At 45.6% G+C, this 12683-nt stretch overlaps 1 protein-coding gene across 9 annotated transcripts in view; it reads left to right on the top strand.

Annotated features, from left to right (window-relative positions):
• Window positions 1–12683, top strand: part of rad54b (RAD54 homolog B) — a 298314-nt gene that overhangs the window by 157811 nt on the left and 127820 nt on the right. For all 9 annotated transcript variants that reach the window (XM_070894097.1, XM_070894106.1, XM_070894063.1 and 6 more), the window contains one exon: window positions 6383–6652. In XM_070894097.1, coding sequence (XP_070750198.1) covers window positions 6383–6652 — 270 coding nt within the window. The remainder of the gene's footprint in view (window positions 1–6382; window positions 6653–12683) is intronic.

Genomic DNA, 12683 nt, shown 5'->3' with positions numbered 1-12683 from the left:
ATCCCCAGGTGGGCAGAGGAAATGTTTCCAGGACACCCTCAAAATCTTGATAAAGTGCAACATCCCCACTGACACCTGGGAGTCCCAGGCCAAAGACAGCCCAAAGTGGAGGAAGAGCATCCGGGAGGGCGCTGACTACCTCGAGTCTCGTCGTCGAGAGCATGCAGAAAACAAGCACAGGCAGCAGAAGGAGCGTGCGGCAAACCAGACTCCCCACCCACCCTTTCTTTCAACGACTGTCTGTCCCACCTGTGACAGAGACTGTAATTCCCATATTGGACTGTACAGTCACCCGAGAACTCACTTTTACAGTGGAAGCAAGTCTTCCTCGATGTCGAGGGACTGCCTATGATGATGACTAATTAACCCAGTTTCATTATACAATTCAAGATCTAAAATAGCCTGTTCACTGATTGGTTCCTGGACGTATTGTTCTCGGAAACTGTTGAAGATGAATTTCTTGAATTAACACAGGGATTTCTTCCCCTTTTTTTTTCACCTCTCCAGGAGATAGCACAGTCACAATCTTTGCATCATTGCATGGATTGAGTAGATTGATTTGTCTAATATTTGCTTGCCCTGTTTGCATGTTGGTAGGTATTATTAGCACCTTGTGGAAAATGTGTTAATCTTGGGATATGAATGGTTTCCTGCAAACATCTCCCTTTAATGGTTCAGCCATGGGAGTAGTTGAATTTGACTACTCCCTGATAATTTATGCAGGTTAACATAACATTTGAAAACAGCCTGTCCTAGTCATCAACCTATGTTTCCCACTCCTCTCATACTTTTTCTACTCCTGCACAATCTTCCTTTATCTTTCTCTCCCCTCCCCTCCCCCCACCACCACCATCCCCAGTATTTCCATCCTCCTATGCACATACTGTCTCTCCCTCTTGCTCCCTGTAATGCATTTCTTGCTGTATCCTCTTTATATACTGGAGAAACACAATTTAACACAATAGAACCAGACCTTAGTCTGCACTTGCAATACTGTAATACTGTGTCCAGTTTTGGTCTCCACACATGGTGGGTGATATTGAGGCTTTGGAGAGGGTGCAGAATAGGGCCACTAGAATTAATTCCCAGTCTTAAACTATCTTTGTTATCAAGGTTGGCTAAAAGAGTTTGGGAAACTACACTTTAGTGAAGCGTAAACTTTGAGGTGCTGATTGAGGCTTATAAGATAATGAAGGGAATAAATTGTGTTCCAGTTGGCAGTTTGTTTCAATTAAATAGGCCAGGGATGAATTTAATTTGTATAAGACTTAGATCCAGGTTAGATGTCAGGAGGTGGTTCCTTTCCTAGAGAATAGTGGACCTATGGATCAGGCTGCCGTCTCGTGCGGTGAATGTTGATTCACTGAATTCCTTCAAGCGAGAGCGGCCCTGTTTCTGGCTGGGGCGGAGATTACCTCTTACAGAAGGTAGGTACTGCAGAGTGATTTCCTGGACTAGTTCTGATCGCCTAGATAGGTCGTAGTGGAATTTCCCAGATTTTTTTCCCCCCAAATTTGTTTATTTTAATCTTTTTTTGCTTCTCCCAGGAGATCACATGGGTTTGGGTGGGGTGGAGTGTACATATTGTGATACACAAGGTATTGTAATTGAGTGGGACAGGCTCGATGGACCAGAGGTTCTTTACCTGTCTGCCATTGTTTATACGTTGTTTGTATGTACCTTTTCCAAAATTTGGGATGGAGACACTTGCCAAATTCTGTGTGTTGTGCTCTATGCTAATGAGTGAGTCACAAGCCAACTGGGAACTGGGTCCCTGGATAAGAGTGCTGATGTATCACTATAGTCTTAAGTTAAATGCAGATTGCTTTCAGCAGTACACAGAGGGTGACACAAAGTTGGACTTATAATGGTAATGACAAGAGAAAGTGTGAGAGGCACACTGAAAAAGAGAAAGTGGAAAGTGTGCAAGACAAACAGAAAAAAACGCAAGAGATTTAGCAATGGGTGACCATCAGCGAAGCAAAAGACTTTTGTTTGTCTGTGAACAGCACTGCAGAACAAAGAGTTTGCACAAAAGAATGCTGCTGTTCAGTAATACGAAGACCTGCTTGCTTCTGACCTCATCCCCTAATCAGGTGCATGAGCTCTTTGAGGACATCAAATTCTTCTGCCCAGCAAGAATGCTGGTTCAATGAAACAATGCGATTTTAATATGCTATTTCCATTAATTCCCATTGTACAAAGGACTCGATCCATGTGTAATATTTCACACCTCACTAATTCTATATTTAGGAGGATTGTGTTATATAAAATACACTTGTATAGATTTTTAGTATAATGTAACAACAACAACTTGTATTTATATAGCGCCTTTAACATGGTAAAATATCCCAAGGCACTTCACAGGAGTTTTATAAACAAAACAAATAAATTTGACACCGAGCCACATGAGAAGAAATTACGGCAAGTGACCAAGAGGTAGGTTTTAAGAAGCGTCTTAAAGGAGGAAAGAGAGGTAGAGGCGGAGATGTTTAGGAAAGGAGTTCCAGAGCTTCGGCCTGAGCTGAAGGCATGGCCACCAATGGTTGGACAGTTATAATCCTGAATGCTCAAGAGGGCAGAATTTGAGGAGCGCAGACATTTCGGGTGGGGGGGGGGGGGTTGTGAGGCTGAAGAAGATTACAGAGATAGGGAGGGGCAAGGCAATGGAGGGATTTGTAAACAAGGATGAGAATTTTGAAATCGAGGTGTTGCTTAACTGGGAGCCAGTGTATGTCCGGGAGCACAGGGATGATGAGTGAGCGGGACTTGGTGCGAGGCTGCCTCAAGTTTACGGAGGATAGAATGTGGGAGGCCAGCCAGGAGTATGTTGGAGTAGTCAAGTTTAGAGGTAACAAGGGAGAATGGGATTGGTCGAGTAATTACAGGGCAGTCAGCCTAACCTCCGTGGTGAGAAAATGATTGGAAAAAATCCTGAAAGACAGGATAAATCTACATTTGGAAAGGCAAGGATTAATTAGGGACAGTCAGCATGGATTTGTTCAGGGAAGATCGTGTTTGATTAACCTGATTGAATTTTTTGAGGAGGTAACCAGGAGGGTCGATGAGGGTAGTGTGTACGATGTAGTGTATATGGACTTTAGCAAAGCTTTTGATAAGGTACCACACGGTAAACTGGTCATGAAGCCATGGGATCCAGGGCAAAGTGGTTAGTTGGATCCAAAATTGGCTTAGTGGTAGGAAGCAAAGAGTAATGGTTGATGGATGTTTTTGTGACTGGAAGGATGTTTCCAGTGGGATTCTGCGGGGCTCAGTACTGGGTTCCTTGCTTTTTGTGGTCTATATCAATGATCTAGATTTGAATATAGGGAGTATGATTAAGAAGTTTGCAGATGACACTAAAATTGGCTGTGTGGTTGTTAATGAAGAGGAAAGACATGGACTGCAGGAGGATATCAATCTACTGGTCAGGTGGGCAGAGCAGTGGCAAATGGAATTTAATTCGGAGAAGTGTGAGGTAATACACTTTGGGAGAGCTAATAAGGGAAGGGTATACACATTAAGCGGCTGGCCACTTAAAAGTGTAGATAAACCAAGTAACCTTGGAGTGCTTGTCTACAGATCCCTGAAAGTCACAGGCCAGGTGGATAAGGTGGTTAAGAAGGCATACGGAATGCTTGCCTTTATTGGCCAAGGCCTAGAATAAAAGAGCAGGGAGGTTATGCTTAAATTTTAGAATACTTTGGTTCGGCCACAGCTGGAGTACTGCGTGCAGTTCTGTTCGCCGTATTATAGGAAGGATGTGATTGTACTGGAGAAGGTGCAGAGGATGCTGCCTGGAATGGAGAATCTTAGCTATGAGGACAGATTGGATAGGCTAGATTTGTTCTCATTGGAACAGAGGAGGCTGAGAGGAGACCTCATTGAGGTATACAAAGATTTTGAGGGGCCTGAATATAGTGGATAGCAAGGGCCTGTTTCCCTTGGTAGAGGGGTCAATTACGAGGGGGCATAGTTTTATGCTGGTTGGTGGAAGGTTCAGAGGGGATTTGGGGGGGGCTTCTTCGTGCAGAGGATTGTGGGAGTCTGGAACTCACTGCCTGGAAGGTGGTGGATGCAGAAACCCTCACCACATTTAAAAGGTGCTTGGATGGGCACTTGAAGTGCCGTGACCTGCAGGGTTACGGACATAGAGCTGGTAATTGGGATTAGACTGGATAACCTCTTGTTGGCTGGTGCAGATACGATGGTAAGTACTGCAGGAAATCGAATAAGGCCAGGGTGATCTCCTGGACTAGTTTCGATCACCTGGATGGGTTGAAGAGGAATTTTCCCAGACTTTTTTCCCCCCAATTGGCCAGGGTTTTTATCTGGTTTTTGCCTCTTCTAGGAGATCACATGGCTCCGGTTGGGGTGGCGTGTAGAATGTTTGTTTCGGTGCAAAGGGTGCAGAAGTTGTGTGGGGCGGACTGGTTGGCCTGGGTGCCCTTTACCTTTCCGCCATTGTTCATAGGTTTATATGTAACCTTCAGGACTGCTGACCGAGGGCCCTGTGACTCTTTGTCGGCTGGCGTGGACACATTGGGCCGAAATGGCTTCCTTCTGCGCTGTAGATTTCTATATTTCAAAGGCATGGATGAGGATTTCAGGAGCAGATGAGCTGAGGCAAAGGTGGAGATGGGCAATGTTAGAGGTGGAAATAGGCAGTTTTAGTTATGCCGTGGATATGTAGCCGGAAGCTCATTTCAAGGTCAAGTATGACCTGTTGCAAACAGTCTGGTTCAGCCTCAGACAGATGCTAGGGAGACGGATGGAGTAGGTGGCTAGGGAATGCAATTTGTGGCTGGGACCAAAGACAATGGCTTCAGTCTTCCCAATATTTAATTGGAGAAAATTTCTGCTGATCCAGTACTGGATGTCGGGCAACAGTCTCACAATTTAGAGACCATGGAGGGGTCGAGAGAAGTGGTGGTGAGGAGAGCTAGGTGTCGTCAGCAGACACGTGGAAACTGACACTGTGTTTTCGGATGATGTCGTATATATAGATGAGAAATAGGAGGGGGCGAAGAATAGATCCTTGGGGGACACCAGAGGCAACATTGCGGGAGTGGGAAGAAAAGCCATTGCAGGTGATTTTCTGGTTACGATTAGATAGATAAGAATGGAACCAGTCGAGTGCAGTCCCACCCAGCTGTATATATGTATAATGAAAAGTTAATGGTTCAGCTTTCACTGAGATGGATGTGGGAGAATGTAGACCTATGGTAAGTGCACAAATAGAATTTACACAGAGCATTTGGTTGGATTTTTGTTCATGACAAATATGTAAGACTATTTCTAGACTGGGGTTTCATCAGGGGGTGAGTTATTTTGAAGATTTCTTTTTACTATTTCCAACCCTTTTTTCATATTTTCTTTTACAATTTTCTTCCCTCTTCCTGAAAGCACCAATTCCTCCATGGAGTATAGTTTCTCTGGTGTCAGTAGCTCTCCATGACCTCATCCAAATAACCTCTCCCCATGTGTGGGCTATTCAACAGGGAAGGGGAGATGAAATCACCGTAACTGAATCTGATCTGGCCCTCTCCCAAAGTCTGCACACATTCACATTTCAATAGGAGTTACTTGATAATGATCAAGAGGTGGAAAACTGATTGGATTTTTCCCCCTCTGTGCTCACAGGATTGCATTCCTTCTGCTGTCCTGGTCAGCCAATTCAGAGCAGAGGGGATTTAACAAGAACATTTTGAACAGTTATAACTCAGTATCACTCCATACATATACCCACTGAATTACTGGGGAAGGACACTCTCCACTTTCTTTAAGATGTACTTTCATGCCCTCTTTTTAGGACCCCTTACATTTCCTGGATTATAGGCCAGGAAGGAAAGGTGTTCCCTTGTGACACTTGCAATTTGAGGTATGTAGTAGTGACCCAAGATAATTCATCAGCCTTACCTTCCTTTCATAATCTGGGAAAGTATTTTCATGACACAATCTGCACAGCACGATCAAGAATCAATAGAATGTACTAAGGTGCAATTCTCTTCTTTTTCTTTTCAATTTTTTATATTTCAGATTCAAACCAAGATGAGCCAAGATTCGTACTGCTGTTATCTGTACTGTGATTGGTTTTACAGGGGATGCAGGACTCGAGTTGTTAGGGCAGGTCTGCCTGGATGGTGGCCTCACTTTTCCTCTGCACAGCAGCAATGAAACTTTCATTATAAATGGTCTTCGGATGTGCTTGTATTCGCTGTGTGTATGTAGCATGTTGTTTCCTGAAAGGATAGAAAAACAATACAGGGTTTCTTTGCAAAGTCAATGGCCATTATGTGTTCTGGAGCCTGATGTTACATTTCTGATATGAATGTATTTTCTCATCTCATCTATAATCTAAATATATTATGCTTTTATGCAGGTTCCTTTCCCCAGCAACAACTGAAGCCATCTCAACCATTTGTAGTACCAAAACAAATTCATGTGCCCTTGCTACTGGTATCACAACAGCAGTCAAGTCCAACAAACCACAAAGAACAAAACGCACACGACTCCCTCGCTACATACTACAGTGTATTGTGGTGTAAAGCATCAAAAAAGAAACACAAGAAATGGGAGGGCGATGCAATTTTGATTGTGAGAAAAACGTCTGTGGTTCTCAAGGACGTAGAGGGCAAAGACATTGGAAAAGGTTAGCACTGTTAAATTATTGTTAGAAGTTTAAAAAAATTTATTTCATGCAGTGTGTATTAGAATGTCATCATTAAAATTTATAAAGACCTCCGAAATGATCACTTTACACCAAATTTTAAAACTAGAAAATTCCAGCCAAATAATACCACAATAAAGACTATTGCAAATAATAAAATGTCCAGGGTTGACCTGTGCATGAATCAGTGAGTAGTAATATTCAATTTTTAAAAAATTGACAGGTCAAACCCGCCTATGGCAAGAGGGATTTATGAAAGGGAAATCATGCTTGACAAATCTTCTAGAATTTTTTGAGTATGTAACTGGTAGAGTGGACAAGGGAGAACCAGCGGATGTGGTGTATTTGGACTTTCAAAAGGCTTTTGACAAGGTCCCACACAAGACATTGGTGTGCAAAATTAAAGCACATGGTATTGGGGGTAATGTATTGACGTGGATAGAGAACTGGTTGGCAGACAGGAAGCAGAGAGTCGGGATAAACGGGTCCTTTTCAGAATGGCAGGCAGTGACTAGTGGGGTGCCGCAGGGCTCAGTACTGGGACACAGCTATTTACGATATACATTAATGATTTAGATGAAGGAATTGAGTGTAGTATCTCCAAGTTTGCAGATGACACTAAGCTGGGTGGCGGTGTGAGCTGTGAGGAGGATGCTAAGAGGCTGCAGGGTGACTTGGACAGGTTAGGTGAGTGGACAAATGCATGGCAGATGCAGTATAATGTGGATAAATGTGCGGTTATCCATTTTGGGGGCAAAAACACGAAGGCAGAATATTATCTGAATGGCAGCAGATTAGGAAAAGGGGAGGTGCAACGAGACCTGGGTGTCATAGTTCATCAGTAATTGAAAGTTGGCATGCAGGTACAGCAGGTGGTGAAGAAGGCAAATGGTATGTTGGCCTTCATATTGTGTTCAGTTTTGATCACCTAATCTGAGGAAGGACATTCTTGCTATTGAGGGAGTGCAACGAAGGTTCACCAGACTGATTCCCGGGATGGCGGGACTGACATATGAGGAGAGACTGGATCGACTGGGCCTGTATTCACTGGAGTTTCGAAGGATGAGAGGGGATCTCATAGAAACATATAAAATTCTGACGGGACTGGACAGGCTAGATGCAGGAAGAATGTTCCCGATGTTGGGGAAGTCCAGAACCAGGGGACATAGTCTAAGGATAAGGGGCAGGCCATTTAGGACTGAGATGAGGAGAAACTTCTTCACTCAGAGAGTTGTTAACCTGTGGAATTCCCTACCACAGAGAGTTGTTGATGCCAGTTCATTGGATATATTCAAGAGGGAGTTAGATGTTGACCTTATGGCTAAAGGGATCAAGGGGTATGGAGATAAAGCAGGAAGGTGGTACTGAGGTGAATGATCAGCCATGATCTTATTGAATGGTGGTGCAGGCTCGAAGGGTCGAATGGCTGACTCCTGCACCTATTTTCTATGTTTCTATGAGAGAGGCCTGATATAATAAGAAATTGGTGATTAGGTGATGGGAATCTTGGATTTGAAAAGTCTGTAGATTGTAGGAGGGACAAGACAGATAAGAAGCACCACCATTCTGGGAAACATAGAAACATAGAAAATAGGTGCAGGAGCAGGCCATTCAGCCCTTCTAGCCTGCACCGCCATTCAATGAGTTCATGGCTGAACATGAAACTTCAGTACCCCCTTCCTGCTTTCTCGCCATAACCCTTGATCCCCCGAGTAGTAAGGACTTCATCTAACTCCCTTTTGAATATATTTAGTGAATTGGCCTCAACTACTTTCTGTGGTAGAGAATTCCACAGGTTCACCACTCTCTGGGTGAAGAAGTTTCTCCTCATCTTGGTCCTAAATGGCTTACCCCTTATCCTCAGACTGTGACCCCTGGTTCTGGACTTCCCCAACATTGGGAACATTCTTCCTGCATCTAACCTGTCTAAACCCGCCAGAATTTTAAACGTTTCTATGAGGTCCCCTCTCATTCTTCTGAACTCCAGTGAATACAAGCCCAGTTGATCCAGTCTTTCTTGATATGTCAGTCCCGCCATCCCGGGAATCAGTCTGGTGAATTTTCGCTGCACTCCCTCAATAGCAAGAATGTCCTTCCTCAAGTTAGGAGACCAAAACTGTACACAATACTCCAGGTGTGGCCTCACCAAGGCCCTGTACAACTGTAGCAACACCTCCCTGCCCCTGTATTCAAATCCCCTCGCTATGAAGACCAACATGCCATTTGCTTTCTTCACCACCTGCTGTACCTGCATGCTAACCTTCAATGACTGATGTACCATGACACCCAGGTCTCGTTGCACCTTCCCTTTTCCTAATCTGTCACCATTCAGATAATAGTCTTTCTCTCTGTTTTTACCACCAAAGTGGATAACCTCACATTTATCCACATTATACTTCATCTGCCATGCATTTGCCCACTCACCTAACCTATCCAAGTCACTCTGCAGCCTAATAGCATCCTCCTCGCAGCTCACACTGCCACCCAACTTAGTGTCATCCGCAAATTTGGAGATACTGCATTTAATCCCCAAAGAATGAGAGAGTAGGAGACTGATCAGTTTCACTTTTGATACAGTGAGGAGGAAGAGTACATAGGATGGATAGTTTGGAGTGTAGAAAGAACAAGAAAGGTAAGTTCAGGCGAGCAGTGGCTATTTCAATATCAATAAATATTACAAACAATATCACTGTCTTTAAATAGTCAGACTGCTTGTCCGACATAACGAATTTTATTAGTTCTTTGAGGATGTAACTAGCAGGGTAGGTATAGGGGAACCAGTGGGTCTTGTATATTTGGATTTCCAAAAGGCATTCGATAGGGTGCCACATAAAAGATGGGTTTGGGGGTAATATATTAGCATGGATAGAGGATTGGTTAATAAAAAACAGAAAGTAGGGATCAACTGGTCCTTTTCCGGTTGACAGGCTGTAACTAGTGGGATGCCACAAGGATCAGTGCTTGGGTCTCTGCTATTTACAATCTATATGAATGTTTTAGATGAATGGACCGAGTGCAATATATCCAATTTTGCTGATGATACAAAGCTAGGTGGGAAAGTAAACTGTGAAGAGGACATAAAGAGCCTGCAAAGGGATATAGACAGATTAAGTGAGTGGGCAATAAGGTAGCAGATGGAGTATACTGTGGGGAAATGTGAGGTTATTTACTTTGGTAGGAAGAATAGATAAACAGAATATTTTTTAAATGCTGGGAAACTATTAAATGTTGATATTCAGAGAGATTTAGGTGGTCTCGTACAGGAAACACAGACAGTTAGCATGCAGGTACAGTAAGCAATTAGGAAGACAAATGGCATGTTGACCTTTATTGCAAGTGGGGTTGGAGTACAAGAGTAAGGAAGTCTTATTACAATTGTTACAGGGCTTTAATGAGACCAAACCTGGAGTACTATGCATAGTTTTGGTCTCCTTATCTGAGGAAGGACATACATGCCTTCGAGGCGGTACAACCAAGGGTCACTAGATTGGTCCATGGGATGAGAGGGTTCTCCCATGAGAAGAGATTGTGTAGATTGGGCTTATACCTTCTGGGGTTTAGAAGAATGAGAGATGATCTCATTGAAACATATAAGATTCTGAGGGGGATTGACAGGGTAGATACTGAGAGGTTGTTTCCCCTGGCTGGAGAGTCTAGAACTACAGGGGATAGACTCAGGATAAGGGGTCAGACATTTAAGACTTTGAGACATCCGGTGGTTGTGAAAGGCGCTATATAAATACAAGTCTTCCTTCTTTCCTTTTGTCGCTTCCTTCTCTCCCTCCCTCTCTCTTCCTCCTCGCCGAGCTGGCCTCCCATCTTCCACCCGCCATAAACTTGAACTCATCCAAAACTCTGCTGCCTGTATCCTAACTCGCACTAAGTCCGATACACCCATCACCCCATGTTTGCTGACTTGCATTGTCTCCTAGTTAAGCAACGCCTTGATTTTTAAATACTCATTTTCAAATCAGTCCATTGCCTCGCCCCACTCTATGGGCCCAAGTTTCCACATGATAAAAAACGGGCGCCCCTCCGAGCTGGGCGCCCGTTTTTCGCACCTAAAACGGCGCCGGAAAAAATACGAGCGATTCTGGAGCGCTTTGCAGCTCCTTGTCTGCTTGGCGCGGCGCCCAGGGGGGCAGAGCCTTCACTCGCGCCGATTTTGTAAGTGGGAGGGGGCGGGTACTATTTAAATTAGTTTTTTTCCTGCCGGCAAAGCTGCACGTGCGCGTTGGAGCGTTCGCGCATGCTCAGTGTGAAAAAAACATTGGCACTCGGCCATTTTTGTAGTTCTTTGTAGCTGTTTAGTTTTTGAACATTTTTTAATAAAAGTACATTGCCATCAGCACATCAGCACTGAGGCTTCTTGTAGCAGTGAGAAGGGTGCAAGAAGCCTCAAAGTTGAGGCAGCCGTTTCCCGACGAGCTCCCGCTTTTGCTGTCGGGAAATGGCTCCTCAATTTCTGAGGCTTCCTGCAGCCTTCTCTCTTTCCCGCCAGCCATCTGGAACGGCTCCATCCCCCCCCCCCCCCCCCCCCCCCGGTTCAGTCGGCTCCCTCCCTCCCCCCCCCCCCCCCCCCCCCCCGTGTTTGGTCGGCTCCCTTCCCCCCTGCGTTCGGTAGGCTCCCGCCCGCAGTCGGTCGGCTCTCTCCCTCCCGCGTTCGTCGGCTCCCTTCCTCCCCGCCCCCGCGTTCGGTCGGCTCCCTTCCCTTCTCCCCCCCCCCCCCGCGTTCGGTCAGCTCCCTCCTCTTCCCCCTCCCGGTCCGCGTTCGGTCGGCTCCCTCCTCCCCCCCCCCCCCCGCCCCCGCCCGCGTTCGGTCGGCTCCCTTCTTCTTCCCCCCGGCTCGTGTTCGGTCGGCTCCCTCCTCGCCCACCCGCCCGCGTTCGGTCGGCTCCCCCCACCGGCCTGCGTTCGGTCGGCTCCCTCCTCCCCCCCGCCCGCGTTCGGTCGGCTCCCCCCCCCCCCGGCCCGCGTTCGGTCGGCTCCCTCCTCCCCCCCCCGGCCCGCGTTTGGTCGGCTCCCTCGTTTTGTGAGGCTTGCTGCACCATTCTCCCTGGCTGAAGCACTTTCACACAGGTAGGAAGATGGTTCATTTAATCTTTTCTTTGCTTATAAATGTTTATTCAGGTTGGATTTATTTGTATAATATTTGTATAAGTATAAATAAGGATTGATTGTAGAATTTAATGAGTTCCCTTCCCCCCCCCTCCCCCCCCCCCCCCCCCAATCTCGTTCTGGACGCCTGATTTGTAACCTGCACCTGATTTTTTAATGTGTAGAACAGGTTTTTTCAGTTCTATAAAAATCTTCACTTGCTCCATTCTACTTTAGTTTGGAGTACATTTTCACTGTGGAAACTTTGAAATCAGGCGTCAGTGGCCGGACACGCCCCCTTTTGAAGAAAAAATTCTGTTCCAAAGTAAAACTGTTCTACCTGACTAGAACTGCAGAAAAAAAAATGTGGAGAATTGCGATTTCTAAGATAGTCCGTTCTCCACCAGTTGCTCCTAAAAATCAGGCGCAAATCATGTGGAAACTTGGGCCCTATTTCTCTAACTTCCTCCAGCCCTGCAACCCTCCGAGGTCTTTGCACTCTTCAAATTCTGACCTCATGGACAACCCCCATTTTAATAGAAACATAGAAATTTACAGCGCAGAAGGAGGCCATTTCGGCCCCTCATGTCTGCGCCGGCAGACAAAGAGCCGCACGGCCCTTCATCAGCAGCCCTAAAGGTTACATACAAACCCATGAACAATGACGGAAAGGCAAAGAGCACCCAGCCCAACCAGGCCGCCCCACACCACTGCAACACCCCTTATATTAAAAACATCTACACGCCACCCAAACTGGAGCCATGTGATCGCCTGGGAGAGGCAAAAACCAGATAAAAACCCAAGCCAATTTGGGGGGAAAAATCTGGGAAAATTCCTCTCCGACCCGTCCAGGCGATCACCCTGGCAGTATTCTATTCCCTGCAGTACTTACCATTATACCTGCGCCGACCAACAA

The sequence above is a fragment of the Pristiophorus japonicus genome, chromosome 1, assembly GCF_044704955.1.
Source record: "Pristiophorus japonicus isolate sPriJap1 chromosome 1, sPriJap1.hap1, whole genome shotgun sequence".
In the NCBI taxonomy this organism is placed as follows: Eukaryota; Metazoa; Chordata; class Chondrichthyes; family Pristiophoridae; genus Pristiophorus; species Pristiophorus japonicus.
Note: the sequence above shows the minus strand (reverse complement) of the source record. Positions and strands in the feature narration are given on the sequence as shown.